General features: G+C 42.1%; 1 protein-coding gene across 1 annotated transcript in view; it reads left to right on the plus strand.

Moving 5' to 3' along the window:
* Positions 1-21,491, plus strand: part of LOC311038866 (integrin beta-1-like) — a 37,178-nt gene that overhangs the window by 11,681 nt on the left and 4,006 nt on the right. Inside the window, exons 2-14 of the mRNA XM_084048483.1 lie at positions 9,056-9,119; positions 10,018-10,103; positions 10,570-10,789; positions 11,112-11,282; positions 13,381-13,619; positions 14,434-14,589; positions 14,876-14,971; positions 15,617-15,706; positions 15,969-16,109; positions 17,078-17,280; positions 18,571-18,812; positions 19,353-19,575; positions 20,742-20,977. Of these exons, the coding sequence (XP_083904609.1) occupies positions 9,056-9,119; positions 10,018-10,103; positions 10,570-10,789; positions 11,112-11,282; positions 13,381-13,619; positions 14,434-14,589; positions 14,876-14,971; positions 15,617-15,706; positions 15,969-16,109; positions 17,078-17,280; positions 18,571-18,812; positions 19,353-19,575; positions 20,742-20,977 (2,167 nt within the window). The remainder of the gene's footprint in view (positions 1-9,055; positions 9,120-10,017; positions 10,104-10,569; positions 10,790-11,111; positions 11,283-13,380; positions 13,620-14,433; positions 14,590-14,875; positions 14,972-15,616; positions 15,707-15,968; positions 16,110-17,077; positions 17,281-18,570; positions 18,813-19,352; positions 19,576-20,741; positions 20,978-21,491) is intronic.

Consider the following 21,491-nt stretch of genomic DNA (forward strand, 5'->3'; position numbering starts at 1 on the left):
AAATGTTTTGTGACAAGGACCCCCAGAAGAGAAGATCTCTTCAAAAATGTTCAAGCTCGCAGCGCGGCACAAAGTGACACGCTTTGAGCTTGTATGTCTGCTATTTTGGAGAACCACTGTTCTAAACTAATGTTCTAAATCCTAAGAGTTTTCAGAAAAACATATGTTGCTATATAAATAGCTAAAATCTAAAGTGAAACAGATGCTTTAATGGGTTAAAACCTTTTTCCCTCGACACCAAATCTCTTCACCGAAAACAGCATTTGTCGAAGCTCACAATGTGACGCGTTACGGCGAATTGTGAGCTTGTAGATTGTAGACGTGTAATTTTCACCGAATGTTCACCACAGAATAGGGACGCTGGGGTTCATATGGTTTTTAATGGCATATGGTTTTAATGGCATCTTTAACAATTCCACATCCACAATGTGCTCGATGTGTGATACTGGCAGAAACTGGCAGAAACAAAACAGCACTGTTTGTGCTGTTTTGTCTTGTGCCCTTGACACCATGAGGTTATGCTAGAATTATTGTTTACTACGGTTACATTAACATTTTCTGTTTGTTGGAGAGCACTTAATACATTTTTATTACCATTCATGTTCTTGACAATTCCTCAGGTTAACAACTATTAAAGCTGGCTTTGTGAGTGGAAGCACACAGGATAGCAATTTAGTTGTTCTCAAGTGGATTGAATGCACCTGAAACCAGCTCTCTTATCATGGCCCAGGCTTTAAAGGAGTTGTTCACCCAAACATTACTTATTATCTATCAATTACACACCCCATGAAGCCTTGAATTCATGGAATTCATGATTTAGTTTTTGTTGCATTCCTAAGTCAATAATTTGATGACCGGGGTGAAAAAGTCATTTTTGGGGTGAACTATCCCTTTAAAGTAAAAAATGCTTAATGTGGCATTTGAAGTGGAAAGTATTGCTAATGTTACTGATGCTAGACTAGTCATTTTCTGGTCTATGTAGAACTGTAACCACATCCCGCGAACAGTGTTTCCGTGAGAAGATATCCCATATTTGTATTATTTCCCATATCAGTATCCTGGATGCCTTTTGCGATTAGCCCCCCCCCCCCCCCCCCCCAAAAAAAAAACATGGACATCGGTCTCATTAGTCAGATTTATCGCATGAAAGCTCTCAGAGCTGAAGAGGTGGTACTCTGAGTGGGAGCTCTATGAAGATCTGCCCCTCTCCTCTAGTCTCCAAGGACTAGTCGATTAATGGCTTTTGTCTGCCATGAGAAGGCCTTCCGGATGGGGGTGGGGGGGGGGGGTGGGGGGGTTAGGTGGTCCGCGAGCATGGACAGACACAGACAGACACTAGCTGTTTGGTATTCTCCTCCAGCATTGCGGGGAAGCTTGGATGTCTCTTTGCCCGGGTATATGTTCCACTCTTGGCGCTGTTGAAGGGCATGCGAAGATGTCTAGGGGCCACGGTTTGGCTCTGCTCGCACGGCTCGCTGTGCAGGAGGGGAATGTCGGGGAGGGAGAGGATGGGAGTAGAATGCCAAAGATAGGCTTTATCATCTCCCGACTCCCATCATGCAGTGGGACGTGAAGGAAGACACACAGCAGTTGGACAGGGTTTGGGAGAGAAGTGAAACAGGTTTAGGAAAGCACGCACATCCAAATGATAAAGTACCAGGTGCAGGACAGGAGAAAACACGTGAAAGCAGAACACTAGAGGCTGCACACTAGATCACAGTGGGGGCCTCCAGGGGGGCCGGTTGGAAAGGAGAGGGGAAAAAATATCTTCAGTTCAAATTCAATGCATAAGATTATTGTGCCAGTTTAACCACTTCCACCTGGTATCCCTATTTTGGACATGTCATTATAGGACAATTGTAAAACATTTTCAAAGATTTTGCAAAAATTGCATAAACAGCAGATATACGTACAAACTCACATCAGGTCGCTTTGTGACCTTGTAGGTCGTCTGTCTCCGCTATTTCCGTTTTTTAGGGGTAGTGCCCGCTGTAGGGGTCCACACTGCCAGAGGCTATGGTTATTTGGGGGTCATTAGCATGGATAGGTTTGGGAACCCTGAAGCGGTTTGACACAGCCCCTGCACTAGATCATTTATATAGCACGATCCAGTGTGTGGACTCTTGTTTTCATGGGAGAGAACTGACCACACGGCGGCCATTTATCTCTTACTCCACCTACTGGGTGGGGTGGAGTCAGTTGTAAGAGCAAAACAGCCACGCGTGAATGTGGTCAATAAATGGCTACCTTAGTTTGAACAGAGTGTAGTAAAAGTTGAAGCTACTCTTTCCCTTTGGAATTGAGGCGGCCCCCCTTTCCCCACTTCAAGCTGGGAGCAAAGGACCGCCCTTTCCTGTTTTTCTTTCTTTTCCATTCCTCCTACTCGTGGCCGGAGAAGAACAGCTCCTCATGAGTAAGGAAAACTCCCAGAGCTAGAAGAACTATACTCCTTCAAAAGCACTGTGACTCTGAGACACTGCCAGGCCCAGGCCTGGCTTTCAGCGCTTCATTCTTTCCTGTTTCTCTCTTTCTCTTTCGTCGTGTCTTATTCTCTGTGACTGTCCACATTCTCATCATTTACTGCAGTCCTCGCTGCACCAAGTTCTGCCAAGGTTTTGAAGACGTAGTAGCTAGATTTGAACCCATTAAGACATGAGGCCGATTCTACAAATGTCTTCTAAATCTTTTTTTTGTTATGAATTGTTTTTATTATCAAATCGACAATACCATTATATTCATATGAATACATTTTTCAACAAAAACAAGATACAAACAACTTAAAACAAAATAATAATAATAATAAAAATAAACCCACCCACCCCTCCCCGGACCAACAATTTCTCGAAATGTAAGGGCCAAACACCATGCCTATACCTGTGCAAGGTCAAAACACTGTGTACAACACTTAAACCAAATCTTTAAGCTTATCTGCAACATTAGACCACATATCAATGTTCCTCTCACTTGCTCCATGTAACCTCGCCGTTGACAGTTCTAAATGTCTTCTAAATCTTAACCGTTTTCTGGAAAACTTACATTGCTATATCAGTGGTTCACAAACTTTCTCATGTCAAGGACCCCCAAAATTATATGTATTTGGCCGCAGACCCCCATCTCAAAATATGTTGTTCCAGGGACCCCCAGAAGCAAAGATTTGAGTTTAAAAATATTCGCTTTAAAAAATGTATATATTCATAGATTTGCACACATTTTTCAAAAATAGCACATCTACAAGCTCATAGCATGGCACGAAGTGAAGCGCTATGAGCTTGTATATCTACTATTTTTGAGTAGCCAAAGTATGAAATGACACAGATGCTTTCCCGGCTTTAATGGGTTAAAGGAGAGAAAATCCGCCCGTTCATTCATGAAGTCTGTCTTTTAACTGTACTTACTTTTTTCTGTTTATCTTAAGACAATATATATCCCTCGTTCCTTTTAGAATTGTTTTAATGTAGTACTTTTTGAGGCAGTGAGATAACAGAGAGAGAAAAAAACAGGTAGATATGCAAGTGTTGGAGACGAGGTATGACATTATGGCATTATGGCCGCCACTGCTCACGTTTTTCAAAGTGCAGTAAAGAGCATTGCAGGTCGTGGGTGACTGTCCTGCACATGTGGTATGGTCCATCCCCCAAGAATGCATTCGAGGCCCCAGCCTGTTTTTAGTCAGGCATTACCTCGTCCCACCTCGCCAAGCGAGACTAAGGAGCCCGTAAAAGAAAAACAAGGGCCCATCAGACAGAGAAAGGGAGAAGCAGTGTCTCATTTCATAATACATATAACTTTTTTATACACATCTATTATGGTAATGATGAGTTCATTGTGCTTTTTCATGCTGTGACCCACCTGTGGAGGTAATTTTGGCCCAGGACCCATCAAATATTTTGTGACGTAACCAAAAACATTCACATTTATACCATGTAAAAAGTGAGATAATTAACATTTCTGTATGTGCAGTATATTGTTCATCAGTACAGTATTCCAAACATTGAACAAATGAAACAGATGCGTCATGTCAAGTTAGCAGTTATCAGGGAGAATTTTTAAAGAATAATATACAATAAGTTCTGTTTGAACAGATTTGTAACCCCATCATATCAGTGTGCCGATATGTAATTATAACATTCAAAATAAAGTGCTGTGAATATATGTTCACAAATAGTGCATAGAATTGCATTTAATAGAAATTAATCAGCTTTCTTTAAAATTGTGTCAAGCATAAACAGTACAAAGTATTGTTCTGTACATTTTTTTAAAATAGTTCATTGTGGCCATCCCACAGCCCACCTGGCCCTCTGCTGTGACCCACTTACGGGTCACGACCCACAGATTGAAAACCACAACTCTATATGACATGGACAGACAGAGGGAGTTGAGTCGTAAGTTGTCTTAGCATTGTTATACTGTACTGTAGCTTATCCCTTTTCTTGAGCAAATCAACCCTCTGGTTTCAGCTCAGTTACTATGCTGTCTGGGTCTTTCCTTTATTTTTGTTTCCACACACACAGAAATAGTTTTTGGCTTTGCGACTGTTTTGCTTGAGTCTCTTAATAGTCCCACCCCTCCCTATTCGTACTGGCACTGTAATTCCCGTCTGACAAGATATATGGCCGAAATATTTGTGAATGTTTTTATGTCATTCACTTTCCAGGAGAGATAAATCAAACCGCCTGTGTTCCTATAGGTCTTTTTTCTTTTCTTTTCTTGGCATTATCATGCCTAGCTAAATACATGGCATTTTGGTTATTGGAGATGTCCTCGGCCCAACAAGACCTCTGCTGCTCCTATATCCTATCCTCACTCCTTGGTACGTTGTTTTTAGTGCTTTCCACCCCACAGCTGCTAAGCTTCATGGATAGAATACGCCATGGCTGTTTTTCTAACTTGACACCTCGCTGGCGTTTTACAGGCATAGTTTGCATTAGAATGTTTCCCTGGAACTCAGAGCTGAGGTCGAAGCCCCAGCGAGAACGCTTAAGGAAATAACTTTTGCTTTTGTGGTTTTGACAGAAATAAGAGGAATGTAGGGTGCCTGGTGTCCCAACCGGTTAGTGCACAGACCATATGCATCTTGTTAACGCGAGGACCCGAGTTTGACTCCGACACCTGTCTTGTCTCACGTCTCTCCCCTGTCTGCCCTTGGTTTCCTATCTCTCGATACTTTTCTGTCTGAAATAAAGCATAACAATGCCGGAAAGAAGAAGAAATAAAAGGAATGTGAATTTATTTTCCTCACACGTCAACTCGATATTCACAGTGTCCGGAGAACTCGCTTCTTTCATTGTTCTTAACCCATTTTGGGGCGAGAACCCCTTTTTGTAACTATACCTTTCAGGACGGGAACCCCTTTTGGAGTTCTTGTTGCTATGTACAGTATATAGCAACATACATTTGTTGTAATTTTTGAATAAATATTTGAAGTTTTTCAGAAAACTTAGCTCAGGATTTAGAAGGCGTTTTTAGAATCGGCCTCGGGTCTAAATGGGTTAAATCCTGTCCTAAGCTCTTGCTAAGACCGCCATCACACCCTCTCGCAACAACCAAGCCCATTACTTGCTCTATTTTGAGCACTAACATAACTGTTTTCCGATAGCTTTATCTCCTCGCCAGAACGCTGTTGGGTAGCTACTGTAAATGACAGTACAAGTGCTTTGAGCATGCCTGACAGCCAGGAACAGTGTCGTATGATGATGGCCCGAGCCAGGCTAATTGTGGCGTTTACCTTGAGTAAGGACAGACACACTTGCGCACACACACATGTGGAGCAGTGCAGGGAAGGCCCAAACAGGCTGATCTAATGTGGGGGGTTGCAGACTGGCTGTCTGCCCTGCCATGTGTATATAACCGGACACGCACGGGTCGGGCACACAGGAATGCTTCACTCAACACCATCCGCAGTGAACGTCGTCCGGAACCTCCTTCACCACAGCGTTAGGGAATGCAGCCTCTTTAATGTAGCCACTATGAATAGCCAACGGTTACGGCAGGGTTAGAAAAGGAACACTTTGCTGTAAGCCATGCTTTGCGTATCAAATGTGCTTAATCACTTTCAACCCGGGCATCCTTATTTTGGGCATGTTTTAAGAAATGTTCAAAAACAGGCCCTTCTACAGAGAACGTCTGTTTTCGCCACGCACGTGACGCCATCGTGAGATGAAGTCTAAAAGAGGGCTTTAGTGTTTAAAGTTGAGTGTTGGCTGAACACTGTCTGTCTCGCTTTAATGTGAACCATGTGCCTTTAATGTGCAGCACAGTAGGGAATTAGCCACTGTTCACTTTTGCGCTAGCTCCCCTAGGTTGTATGATTTGTGACGAGGCAGGAAATTGGCCCTTACATTCCACATGTTAATTAGATTTGCCACAACTCGAGCCTTCGTCGGCAGGCTCACCATAATAAAGCATCAGGCGATATCATTGATTTGATTCATTCATTTCCTCTTCAGCCACTTTACTGGCTCTCATTAAATGTAGCTGCAGTAGGTAATGACAAGTGTTATTTCAGCCATGCAATAATCTGGCCAATGCTGGGTACCGGAACCCGAACACGCTGATTGACGCATCGCGCAAAGCAAGTCTTTTGATATATTTATATTTTGAAAACATTTTAATTACTCTTAATTATTAGAGCCTGACCAATTCCATATTTCTGGATCTGATGCCGATCCTGATTCTGGAGTGTCCTAAATGACGATTACCAATATTTCAACCAATATTTTGTAAACAAAATATAATAATAAAATCAATCTTTAAATCCAATAGTTAACTTATAAGCAAACAAATATATTCTGTATATATATATTATTCAATATATGAAAAGAACATTTAACTTTAATTATACAATAAACAAGCAAACTAAATATAAAATAGGCCTACATTACACACATACAGAACTTGATTTTATTTAACAACTTAAGCCCTATTCAAAATATCAAATCTACAAGCTCTATAAGCTTGCAGATCTGCTTTAAATTCTTGGAAACTTGGACATTTTCACCTATAATGACATGCCCAAAATAGGGACACCAGCTTGAATGCATAAATCGCGAAACATCGCCTGCATAATTGAATTAATAAAATTGAATTGAATTGAATTGAATAATTGCTGTTACTGATGTCTTTAAAAAAGTCAAATAATGGCCGATATATCAACAAAATATTGATTGATTGACATGCTTATTAACAGTACCCCAGGGGCTTGTTTCCATTGTGGTCCTTTGTACTCAATTCATCAGTAATGCATTATAATACAGACAATACAATACGAATTATACTACAAGAACATAATGGGAAAAAGCTAAGTAGAACTGTAGGGTATATTAACCCCCGCCCCTAAGTAGGGGCGGGGGGATTCTATTAACAAGGTGTTCAAGGAGTTAAACTATGTTCACTTGTATTTTGACGAAAGGAATTCTTTTAGGTTGGCTTTGAATTTGGGTAGGGAGTCGAGCTCCTTTATGTCTTTTGGCCGATCGTTCTATCGGTAGAGCTCCAATAATAGTGCTCATGGAGAAAGTGCCTTCCCTTTATCCTCCTCACTGAGGCAGAACCTTCGATATTCTGTTAGGCCTCAAGGTTGAGTGCATCTCGTACAGTATTGACGTTAATGCTTTTACTGTAATCTCCATCGAGTCATCACTGTCGTCCTTGTTCCAAGTTGTCCTGTTCTCTAATGGGTTGTTTGGCCCAGAGAAAGGCCATTTAAGTCCCCTTGTTTGTTGGTAAGCCGTGATGTTAGCATTAAGAAATGGGGAATGATTCATTGACATGCGCTGACCAGAAGGCGTGCACACAGCCGAGGGATCAATGGACATGACAGGAGAGAGGCTGACTCTAGGGAGGCCTGTAGACTATTTACAGTAAGAAAGTGATGCTGGGAGGCAAAGAGAGGCTGCTGACTTGTTAACTGTGTGTGTGTGTGTGTGTGTGTGTGTGTGTGTGTGTGTGTGTGTGTGTGTGTGTGTGTGTGTGTGTGTGTGTGTGTGTGTGTGTGTGTGTGTGTGTGTGTGTGTGTGTGTGTGTGTGTGTGTGTGTGTGTGTGTGTGTGTGTGTGTGTGTGTGTGTGTGTGTGTGTGTGCGCGCGCGTTTGAGTGTGTGTGTTTGTTTTTGAGTGTTGTGTTTTTATTACATTAGTTCCCTGTCACTCTGATGCTGCCTGAATAGCAAAGCCCCTGTCAGTGGTTATTATATTACCACCAATTATAACTAGGCCTTTTTACAGATGTAATCCATCATTTGCTAAACACCCTCTTTAGCTCCCGGGGAGCTTTTGTCCAGGAAATTATAAACTTAAGCATTCAAGTCACCAAGCACTGCAGGGGGGGGAGGGGGGGGGGTATCACTGTTAACAAAGAGAAATGTTTGACTCGTGGCTTTTTAACCACATCAACCTTAACGTCCCTATTCTGGGCATGTCATAATAGGCGAACAGTTGTAGAAAATTGGCAAACATTTGGCAAAAAATGGTAGACCTACAAGCTCAAGAAAAAGAAGGATGTCCGCACACTGTTCTCAAGCTCCAAGAAACTCACTTTCGACGTTTCGAAATGTTTCGACCCTCTAGGTCTTCATCAGGCAAATATTTGCCTGATGAAGACCTAGAAGGTCGAAACGTTGCAATATCCCTTGATATTTTTGGTGTAGGGGTCTTCAACAGGGGGCCGGCAAATATTTGTGTGAACGTTTTTTTTAAACATAATACCACTTGAAACGTAGCATCCCTATTCTGAGGAGAACTTTAGCTAAGAATAGCAGATCTACAAGCTCACAACATTAATTGACACAACACTGACGATAGTGCTGTCAAACAAGTCTATGGAGCTATTTATGAAACATATGAAAAAGTTTAATCTACAACACAATTTTATACAATATGTAGTGGGGGTCCCTGCTTCATCATCGATCTCTCAGCTAAAAGGTCCTTGGACTGAAAAACGTTGAAGACCCATGGTGTAGACGGACAAAAGGAGGGGGCCAAAAACTGATCAAAGTATATAGGGTTTAAATGGTTAAAGGTAGGCTAATAGGCTATATGTTTCCATTTGTGTATTTTCAGATGGACCTGAAGCTGCTCTTGATATCCTTGCTAGGAGTCTTTTGCTACAGCAGGGCTCAGAACGGTAAGATGTTCATGTCACATCTCGTGTGTTTAACCAAGCCTTCTTAAGCCAGGTCAGTTTACATATGATATCGTCTCTGTCAAGTGGAAACCTTGTACAGTACGTCCAAAACAGTTACTTTTCAGGAAATGAGGGGGGGAAATAACCTGTGTTATTATTGAGTTACAAGCTCTTACTAAATAAATACTTTTCATTGGTTAAATATGTATAAAATCCATAGACACAGTTAAACACTTTCACTATCACTTAATTATTTTTCTTAAAAAATAGCAAAAATAGCTGACTTTTGTGTGATACTCTATTATAATAATAATAATAATAATAATAATAATAATACTAATACATACAATTTATATCGCGCTTTTCTTTTTTTAAAGATTTATTTTGGGGCTTTTATGCCTTTATTGACAGGACAGTAGGCTGACAGGAAATGGGGAGTGACATGCAGCAAAGGCTGTCGGGATCGGGTCTCGAACCCGTGACACGCTGTCAGGCTACAATGAGCTCCAGGTGCCTGGACCGCTACGCCAGAGGTCCAGGCCTATATTGAGCTTTTCTGAGTACTCGAAGTCGCTTTACAAAATAGAAACAAAATAAAAACATGCCCTCCCCCTTCAGAATAAGACGTTCGGCCCTAGCCATAATGATGTCATTTAACCACAAGCTGGGCTCCACCTTAGCATCACAGAGCTTAGTGCAGAATGGAAAAGAGCGCAATGTTCCACCACCTCCCTCTCCAATTACGCAGCGTTTCAGCACAGCTACAGTGGGCTTCAACAGGCTGCTTCTGCTGGTACCATCTCTCTCTCTCTCTCTCTCTCTCTCTCTCTCTCTCTCTCTCTCTCTCTCTCTTTCTCTCTCAATCGGTTTCTCTTTCTCTCCTTTATCTTCCATCCAGAGGGAAACGACTGCATCAGTGCCAATGCCAAGTTCTGCGGTGAATGCATCCAGGCTGGGGCCAAATGCGGCTGGTGCACAGACCCGGTATGTGGATCCGAGCCCTCAGCTTATTCATTGCGTGGTGCTGTGTCATGCATAGCCGTAATGTGTAGACAGATCGGCTTGCTATTAATAACTTAGCGTCCCTATTTTTGGGCAAGTCATTATAGATACAAATTGTGAAAAGATATTTAAATATTTCAACACTTATACAAATTTAAATGTACATGTAATGTAATGTAAATAGTGTATTTATACTTTGTCATATGACAAATAGTAATATAATAACCACTGACAGGGGCTTTGCTATTCTCAGGCAGAGCTTGACCTATACACAGACCTATATACATCCATAAAACCTTGTCCTCAATATAAAGCATAAAGACAGAGGACAGCAATGGTGCACTGATGATACATGATAGCATTGTCCTTGACACAGTGAAGTAATTTTTTTGCATTTTCTTGACCAAACTGACTGAGTTCACACACTGTGTGATGTCTCCCCTTCCAGGACTTCCTGAACCAGGGTGAGACCCTGTCGACCCGATGCGACGAACTGCAGTCGCTGAGGAAGAGGGGCTGCGCGGAGAACAAGATCGAGAACCCCAGAGGACTAAAGAGGATCCTCAGGAATAAACCGGTGTCGAATCGCAAGAAGGGGGCAGAGAAGCTCCATCACTCAAACATCACACAGATCCAGCCCCAGAAACTCTCCTTGACCCTCCGCTCTGGTGAGGGACTGGGACATAGTGTTGCTGGAACATCCCCACTATCGTGACAACACACAGTCCAACATACTCACTGTATATTACATGCAACAATGACTAATCCTGTATTAGCCACAGAACAGCCTTTAGAAAGTTGCTGTCCCTATACTATTTCTGAGGCAGTTCTTGAAGTTGTTTTTGTCTCTTGGAATAAATATATACTCGTGTAGTGTAACAAAATATACCTGTTTAAAATTGAGCTTGGAAAGGAGAAGTTCATTACACAGTATGTTCCTATAGCATGTGAAGTGCAGAGCCTATAAATGCACGCCGTCTGTTTGTGTAGGTGAGCCCCAGGCATTCAACCTGAAGTTCAAGCGGGCAGAGGACTACCCCATTGACCTGTACTACCTGATGGACCTGTCCTATTCCATGAAGGACGATCTGGAGAACGTCAAGAACCTGGGAACCAGTCTGATGCTGGAGATGTCCAAGATCACCTCTGACTTCAGGATAGGTGGGGAAATCACTCTGATCATGCAGAAACACCCGTACATGAACAGTTATACAATCCAATCCAATCTGTTCTGGTCAGTCTCCCCATTTATGCCCTGCCCACAACAATGCATGGCAGGGTATTGTAATCAGTCCGGTCCCGTTTCTATGTCTGTTAGCAAAATACCTCAAGGACGGATTTTCATTAAACTTGTTGGTAATGATCAATAGGCTGCCATGAAAAGTGGATTCGATTAGTGGAACTTTTAGGTCAAAAAGGTCATGGTCACAGTCAAAATTGACATGGAATAGGTGACATTTCATGGGCCATAGGCTGCCCCGAAGAGATGATTAACATTTGAGTCAAAAAGGTCAAATTCGTGATTGAATGTTGTAATTGTCATGAAACTTGGTGGAACTTGGCAATCACAGGTCAATTGTCCCTTGAGGCTAAGGGATCAAAAACGCTTGTACTGAAAGAGCAATCCTACTATATCCTACTATATATCTCTGTCTGTTTGTCTGAACACGTTTTCTCCTCAGTGGGTTCAGCAATATGCTATTTTTCACTTTTCCCAAATGTAAGCAGTTTAAAATACGTTTTTGTGAATTCTGCGGAATTAAGAAGTTACTGAGCATGCTGGGTCTGTTGACATGGTTACGCTCCCCCAGGCTATGGGATGTACTCTGTTGTCACGGTCCCAACCAGTGGGCAGTCCCCGGGTAGACTTAGCTACAAGGCTACGGGCTGTCAGCTCTTGGTACTAACAGGGTTAGCGTGCTGTTTACTCATCGATACAACGGAGCAGAGCGGCGGCGAGCGCTGCAACTCACCACGTGTCAGAAAGTACATTATTTCAAGTATTTTCAAGTTGACAAACGAGCCGAGTATGGACAAAAACTTCTCTCTCCGTGTGAATGAGAACGAAGGTGGAGCTCACTGTACCCCGCGTGCGTGCGTGCGTGCGTGCGTTGGTAGGTGGGCGTACGTGCGTGTGTGCGTGCATTTAACTGTCAGAGCAAGGCAGAGTACAGATTGAGTCAGAGGAACCCACGCCACAAGTACCCTAGCTCAGTGAACCCCAACCTGGGTAAGCATTTGCTGGGGGGCCACGACGACCTGCCTCAGAAATTCAAATTATTTCATTTCATAATGTGCCCATCCCAAGCTGATCTCCCGCTGCATGCCTACTGCTTTGGGTAGCTGCCACACAGTGCCACAGCAGTAGCCTCCTTTAACAATGCTCTGTGCTCTGATGCTAACATCACCTTTGTTGTGCACTGCAGTGAACACTGCTCTCCTTCTTTCTATATTCAACGGTCGACTACAATGACCAATGTACGCTTTCTTCATTCACTTGAATGGTGCTAATACTTGCTACTACTACTTTGTTTAGGGATGTTCAGCAATACAAATGCAATGCATTCTATGCACATGACAGTTAACTAAACATGACATGACTTTAACTAAATATACTGTGTACACAGCGCATAACCCAAAGTCTGCAAATACTTTGCGTGCGCACTGCGCACATCCCTGGGTATGGACTAGTGGTGGTTTAATGTCTGAAAACAATCACTATTTTTCACCTATACACACATTCCAATAAAACTGAGAAATTGGCCATGCCAGTTGCTCAGTCTTGATTAATTTCACATCTACTGTGGTGGGTTTTGTTGACTATATACAGGAGTTTCCATGCCAAATCTGAACTGGGAAAGACTGCTTTCAGCATTGGTGCACCTGTATTGTGGAAACGGTTGCTACGTTTGCTACCCTGTCACATTCAATAATCTCATTGCCTGCCGCCCAAATTCAGGCAGTGTCGCAGCTTCCTGTATGCGTTGTTTTAAATTAAAAGACCTCCAGCGTTTTGTTATAATAATAACTGCAAATACGTATTCATTGAAAATGTCAAGGATGGCCCGGACCGCCCTGGGCCCCTGGCGTAGCAGTCTGGGCACCTAGGCTTATAAGAAGCCTGACAGTGCATCGCGGGTTCGAATGTCAAGGATAACGCAATAACGTTCTTTTTTTAAAAGAGGAAAAAACGTATTTCCATTGTGTTCATTGTGTTCCGGACATATTTTCAATCTCGTTTCCTTGTGTGTTTCTGAAGGCTTTGGCTCCTTTGTGGAGAAGACGGTCATGCCTTACATCAGCACTACTCCAGCTAAGCTGCTGAACCCGTGCACCGGGGACCAGAACTGCACCAGCCCCTTCAGCTACAAGAACGTGCTGAAGCTGACCAGCGACGGCAAGAAGTTCAACAACCTGGTGGGCATGCAGCACATCTCTGGGAACCTGGACTCTCCTGAGGGGGGCTTCGACGCCATCATGCAAGTGGCCGTGTGCCGGGTAAGTACTGTAGCAGTGTTGCTACAGTATGTCCGCTTGTTATTAAGCGACTTCAGGCGTGTTTTTCTGTGAAGTCGCTTGTAAATATTGGTAGTTGTGGGTTGAGTTTTTTTTTGGGCTTGCTTCTGACGTGTAGTTGGGCTTGCTTCCTAGTGTTGTTTAAACCAGTGGTTTTCAAACATTTTCTGGTCAAGGACCCCCAAATTAATATGTATTTGTCCGCATACCAGGGACTTGCACAAGATTCAAGATTCTTTGAAAATGGCAGATCTTCAAGCTCACAACTTTGTGCGTTGTGATCTTGTAGATCGGCTATTTTCAAATAGCCAATGTATATAGGTTTAAAGTTGTGGCCCAGTCGCTTCTTTTTGGGCTTGTTTTCATGCACCTGGTTGCTTATTTCTCTTGCAAAATCTAGCAACACTGGTAAGTAAGTAGGCATGGGAAGAAAATCCTAGCGCTCCCGGCTGGCCCACTAAGGCTAATAAACACATCCAGGTTTGTATTCCCACAATTATGGCATTTTCTTGCAGCGATACAAAGTTTATGTGGTGATGTGGCGATTATATCGTTAAAAAGGATTTCTTTTTATGAGATAGTGGTGTTTACTAGTGGATTTTTATTTGGATGCACTGATAATCAGCTCAACATGTTCAGATGTTGTTTTATATCCAGGTTTTTTCAATCAGATTTCATCAGTCCATGGGGGATAGCAAACTCTGGTGTATTTGCACAGCTTTAAAGGAAAAACAATAAAGGTGAAACGCTATCTTTTACAGTAATTGCTTTCTTTTAATTGTTTTCCATTTATCAGGAGCAGATTGGCTGGAGGGATGTGACCCGTCTGCTGGTGTTTTCCACCGATGCTGGCTTCCATTTTGCCGGGGACGGCAAGCTGGGCGGCATCGTACTCCCCAACGATGGGAAATGTCATCTGGAGAACGACATTTACACCATGAGCCACTACTATGTATGCAGCTCAGCATTCCTCTGCCTGAATTGTTTGTCACCTTTCTAAAAATGTTCACAAATAGCAGAGCTACAAGGTCACAACTCATCACATTGTGACGCTTTGTGAGCTCGTATATCTGACATTTTTGTACCACGTGACACCGTCGTACGACGATGTATACATTAGGCTTAAGTGGTTAACTTAACGAGCTCCATATGTGAGAAAGTGCTGGGATTGTCTCTTTCCACTGACATTTTGTATCTCTATTTATGGTGAATTGTGGCTTTCCTTTCTCTCATTTTAGGATTATCCCTCCATCGCTCATCTGGTTCAGAAGCTGAGCGACAACAACATTCAGACCATATTTGCCGTCACCGAGGAGTTCCAGCCCGTATATAAAGTTAGTCCTCGCTCGTTCTCTGGATGACAGATTTGTCACATGTTACTCAGTTGGAAATCTTTATTTATTTTCTATTATTTTCAAGCAAACTTATCACGATGAAGCATAAAATTAGATTTACAGTTGTTTTTATGTCCTTATCTCGGTTATCTTTGTCTTTGCTGGTCATCTCCTTCTCCAATGTCAGTGAGCATGTTTGGAAGAAGCCCAGTACTTCCAAACATTTACCCAGACTAACGGCATCTGCTCCTGGTTAACAGTAGCATCTCCTTGAAGCTCTGATGATTTCCTTCTGCCCTGCTGCTGTTTATTTTAACCCAACTGGATAACAGAGTTGGATAAAAGTTCCATTGTTTTGTCCACCATGACTGAAACCTCAATACGGAACAACACCTTATTATTTCAAATATCAAGCCCATAATGAATCTTTTTTAAATCTAGAAAAATGGCTTACCAGAGTTTCTTAAAACCTCATCATAGTTTGGGGTTTTACCATTCTGGCCGTGTATTTGTGTGCCGCAGTTAAAAACTAAAAGCTGAAAACAAAGTATTGTTCTTCCTCGCTCGTGGCTTACAGTAGGGTTTCCAGTGATTGCAGGATCCCGCTGACATAAATGTGCACTGATGTATATTTTCTCTGCTCAGGAGCTGAAGAATCTGATTCCAAAGTCTGCAGTGGGAACACTGTCTGCCAACTCTAGCAATGTGATAAACCTCATCATTGACGCCTACAACGTAAGTACAGTATACTGTAGAATAGATTCACGGTCTACTTCAATCACTGCCACTTATGCACTATTATCTAAAACATTAAAGCATTAACATTCTCAATGTCTTTGCAACGGTTTATAACCATCCAAACTATTTAGAAACATGTATTCATGCTCAGTGCTGGGCTTAACACTTGTGGATTGTGGCCTGGCTAAACAAAGCTACCAGCTGACATTCCGTGGAGGGCTGTAATAACATTTGCATGTTATCTCCGTGTTTCTGGCAGTCACTCTCATCGGAGGTCATTCTGGAGAACAGCAAGCTGCCAGAGGGAGTGACCATAGCGTATACGTCCCGTTGCAAGACCGGCGTGGTCAGCGAGGGTGAAAACGGCCGCAAGTGTTCCAACATCTCCATCGGCGATGAGGTGGGTACTGAAGTAGAAGATTTCATTCTTGTTATATTTGCGACTGAAATGGCATTCCAATGCCCCAAATTTACAAAATAAATCTAAAATAACAGATCTGCAATGGTCACATCGCAATGCATTGCGAGTGTGTAGATTGGCTATTTTTGCTACTTTCAGTTTTGTTTGTTTTTGTTGCTATATTGCAATATGGGGGCTGTAGCCAGAGGATATGGCTGTGTGAGGGTCCTTGGGATGGAAAAGTCTGTGCCATTAAAGGACCATACCGGTGCTATTGCATGTTTAGGCTAGCCATTGACCACAAGTCATGTACAAGTACATTTTCCAAAGCATACCGTACTGTAGTTCTTCCTACAGTACCTTCCAGGAAGCCATTGGTTGCCAACTTGCCATTCATTTCACTACAGTGTAAAAATACATTTAAAACTTGTTTATGATAGGAAATCCAACATAGTGAACTCTATGTTGCCTTTATTTATTTTTTATCATTGTGTTTTAAATGACGTTGAACGCACATTGATTTAAAAAGTGAAGCCTTCATGGTGACCAGCATATTTCCCAGAGAAACGAATACGTTTAAGGTGGGTTTCACATCTGAAAGTTGAATTATATATCAAAATTGGTTAAAATTGGCGGGTGGATGGGTGGGTGGGCTGACCACGACCACGTCACTCTGACTGAGACATAACCATAAATAAAGCTGATACGTCACTATGACGGAATGGTAACCGTAATTAATCCAAAATAACTAGATGTTGCATGCTACTGTATGTATAATGAATTGAAGTCAATGGGCTGAACATGAAATAACACTGGTAACACTGGTAACCTTTTAAAGGTTATTGGATTTCAGATTTGACTTCGAAGATTTAGAACAATCACCCTTTTGCATTTTACACAAGGTATCTGCTGTCACCCAGTATTTGAGCTCTATTGACTGGTTGCTTCCTCCCTCCCTAAACCGGTAGGTGATGTTCACCATCAGTGTGACTGCTGTGGGCTGTCCCAAGCAGGGCAAGTCTGAAGTCATTAAGATTAAACCACTGGGCTTCACAGAGGAGGTGGAGATCACGTTGAACTTCATCTGTGAGTGTGAATGTCACAAGGATGGCATCCAGAACAGTGAGCTCTGCCACCACGGAAATGGAACATACGAATGTGGTGCCTGCAAGTGAGTTCCTGTTTGAGAAGAGCCTCATGCATTTAATTAATTATCAATTATACTGTAATACAGGGCGAGGCCAGTTTATTTGTGTTGCACATACACAAAGGCAATTCAGAGTGCTTTACATATTGTAAGGCACAAAAAGAAAGAGAAATAAATAATATATAATACATAAAATGGAGAAACAGAAAATAGCATATAAGCTAGGTCAAAGTGCAATTATAGGTATTATACTCGGTCAAGTTGTGCGCTGTCTGTCAACACTAAAGTGGGGTTTGTCAGAAGTATCTCGTAATATTGTGTAAGAGCATTTATCCTTCTGCTAAGCCACCGTGTGGAAATAACCATGATACCATTACTGGTTTTGTGTTTCAAAAACATTTATATGTTCCCAGATCATAGTTGGGCTCTCAGACCCTGGGATTTCCCAAAACTCTCAGAGCTTATGGCTTTTCCAGACACCAATTATTCCATGAGTTTACTCAAATGTAGCCAAAATGTGCTAGTGTCCCCTGCACACTGTATATGAACGACCGTATTGAAGTCCTAAACTCATTTTGTCTTTACACTTCCTCTTGATCTCACAATACTCCATCAGAATCAGCAATTCACTACTTAAAATGCACCACTGTGGATCAAAAGAAAAGTTTATTAATCAGTATACTTTGGCTGAAACTTCTAGACATAAAGGCAGGATTTAAAAGTTTGTTCAAGCATAATAAGTAAACGCTGCCTTGTTTTTAAATCTGGGATAATTTAGTAGGCCGGTCTTTGATGACCTGATACTTCTCCAGATTCATAATGTAAAACCAAGTCTGGGATGTAGTTTGGCCTTAATACATTGAATGATTTAAAGACAGTCAGCTACATTTTAAAATTAAGTCTTTGACTCTGGAAGAGATCACTGGAAGAGATCTGAGAATTATTGCAATGTGTTCAGCTTTTTTAGGTCTAGTTATAACTAACAGCTGCATTCTGAATGAACTCAAGCTTTCTGAGAGACGACCACCAGATAATGTTTCTCTAACTCCTGTTTAGACTTGAACCCTCTAATTCTTGCAATATTAGGCTGACTAATAGGCTGACTTTGTTATTGACTTGTGGTGGCTGTTATTTTTTATATATATTATTATAAGATCAAATTACTGATCGCCAAGAGTAAATTTGGTGTATTCATCAGTAAGAACAACCTGAGCTGAATTCCATGTGAGTGATAAAGCACTGTACTGTAAAGTCTGGAGCGTTGTGGAGTTGATCATGGTCAACCTAATCTGTCCTCCCCTCCGTCTCTCTCAGGTGCAACGAAGGGCGCGTGGGCAGACAGTGCGAGTGCAGCAGCAACGACGTGCCCACAGAGGACATGGACAAGGCGTGCCGGAAGGACAACGGCACCGACATCTGCAGCAACAACGGAGACTGCATCTGCGGGACGTGCGAGTGCAAGAAGAGGAACAACCACCCCGACGAGCGGTACACTGGCCAGTACTGCGAGTGCGACAACTTCAACTGTGACCGTGCCGGGAACAGGCTGTGCGGAGGTGAGGATGACAAGTGGGATGTACTTTAAAATCACTAAACCCCCATGGGAATGAGGTCACCAGGGTTACACTGGGTCAAATTTACATTGACAGAATGGAATAGACCTGAAAACGTCTGTCTCAACAGCTTTTGTGAAGTAGACTGAACAAAACTGCTTGGTATCACTAAGGCACTAAGTAAAGACGTTGCATAGATGTAGAGAGGCACTACTGTGTCTGAATCATGTGATGGCTTGAGACAGCTTCCCCCAGTTTCCCCCAATTAGATTTACCACAAATGTTGAGAATTGCATGTTGTTTGGAAAGATGCGAGTTTCATTGTTTACCTGGTATACTAGTTTCTTTGAGGCACTACAATGTTCTCTCTGCACTCTACTAGAGTTCATGCTAAATACCTAAATTGTGCAATTGTAATTGATGACCAGCATTGTGACATTGTCCTGCGACTAAAATAGGATGTATTGCCTTTACCGAAAAATGTTGTTTCTGAATGGAACTAACTGGAAACAATCTTGTTTGATGGCTTTCTCTTGCACCCAGGGCACGGACGCTGTGACTGCAGAGTGTGTATCTGCGACCCCATGTGGACCGGGAGTGCCTGTGACTGTTCACTAGACACGAGCACCTGCATGGCGAGCAACCAGCAGATCTGTAACGGCAGGGGAACCTGCGATTGTGGAACCTGCAAGTGTACCAACCCCAAGTTCCAGGGCCCCACCTGTGAGGCCTGCCCTACCTGTCCCACAGTGTGCCCTGAACACAAGTGAGTAGAAAAAGTACTCAAATGTTTTACTTAAAGGAGGAGTTCACCCAAAAAATGACTTATTTTCTATCAATTGCACACCCTATGAAGCCTTGAATCCATGGATTATTTTTTGTTTTTGTCGCATTCCTAAGCTAATAATTTGAATCCTGTCTCCTACCGCTAATGTATCCGGTAGGAGACACAAAGTAGATTATTTGTGTCTCCTACCGGAGATACACACAGTCATCAAATTATTGTCTTACGAATGCCACAAAAACAAAAATAAATCCATGAAATCAAGGCTTCATGGGGTGTGTAATTGATAGAAAATAAGTCATTTTTTGGGTGAACTCCTCCTTTAAATAAAAGTATCAATTCTGCCATGCAGTTACAAGCAAAAGGCCTGTGTTCAAAATTTTACTTAAGTAAAAGTACTGGCATCACATGTACTTAAAGTACCATAAGTAAAAGTACCCATTTTGCAGAATGTCACATTTCACAAGTTCAAAATGTATAAAAAATCCTTTGAAAATAGCAGATCTACAATGCGTCGCATCACAACGCAATGAATTTTTGGCCGAAAAACATTTGTGGCCTATTTTCAAATGGCCGAAATATATATAGGGCTGAAGTGGTTAATGTACGTTTTGTAATAATAATCAAAATCTACAAAGTAAATACTAGTAACTAAAGTTTTCAAATAATTATAGTAGAGTAAAAGTACAAAAATTTCCTCTGAGGTGTAGTGGAGCAGAAGTACTGAAAATTGGAAATGACTTGGAAATGACTCTAGTAAAGTAAAAAATACCTCAAAATTGTACCTAAGTACAGTACTTGAGTAAATGTACTTACTTTACACCACTGTGAGCGAGTCGTTTTAACATGTCTCACCAATGTGCCACTAGGGATGTTTTTTTTTTTTTTTAAGATAAGACAACATGAAGCACAGAAGCATTTGTGAGGTTTTGGCTTATTTTGTAAAACAAAATACAATAAATAATTATTATAATTATAATCATCGTCATCGTCATCATCATAATGAATGTTAATGTAGAAAGATGTGTTTACTCTCAAAGATCGGTATCTGCGCCGGTATATCTGTACATTTTCAAACGATGCCCAGCCGTACGTACCGCCGAGGAAATACCACAGCACACCGCCACTAACAACATATTCCTCCGCAGGGAGTGTGTCCAGTGCCGGGCGTTCGGCACGGGTGAGAAGAAGGACGTATGCGAGAAAGAGTGCAGCTACTTTAACCTGATCAAGGTGAAGGACCGGGACAAGCTGCCCCAGCCCAACACCGCCGGCTTCCCATTGATGCACTGCAAGGAGAGAGACGCCAACGACTGCTGGTTCTACTTCACCTTCGCCGTCGTCAACAGCACGGTGAAAGAGGTCCACGTGGTAGAAACACTGGGTAAGCAACAACATGGAGAGAGAGAGGAGGTCCGTGTGGTAGAAACACAGGGTAGGCGGATGGTTGTAGTGGTGGGAAAAAAAGTTCATTTCAGTGAACGAACGATTTCGTTCACGTTCACGGCTGATTCGTTCAAATGATTCGTTCACGTTCTCGTTCAGTAGCGCAATTCTTTTGTGTTCAAAATTTACTTGAGTAAAAGTACAAAAGTGTTGGCATCAAAATATACTTAAAGTACCAAAAGTAAAAGCACTAACATATTTGAAAATAGACGATTGTCTATTTTCAAATAGCCTAGGTATAAAATAGGGCTTAAGTGGTTAATGTATGCTTTATAATGTGTGTAAAACACTATCGTGGGAGCGTTTTTCTTTACGTCGCGCGTGAACGTAACAGTTTCAGAAAGTGAACGAGCTTGTTCATGTTCGTGGCAAATGAACTAGTTCATTTGAACAAATCGATCATGAACGACATATCACCAGAGGGTTGGTGAAAGACTGGGACCAGTGGAAAG

Source organism: Gymnoscopelus microlampas, assembly GCF_963454915.1.
Source record: "Gymnoscopelus microlampas genome assembly, chromosome: 22".
Lineage (NCBI taxonomy): Eukaryota > Metazoa > Chordata > Actinopteri > Myctophiformes > Myctophidae > Gymnoscopelus > Gymnoscopelus microlampas.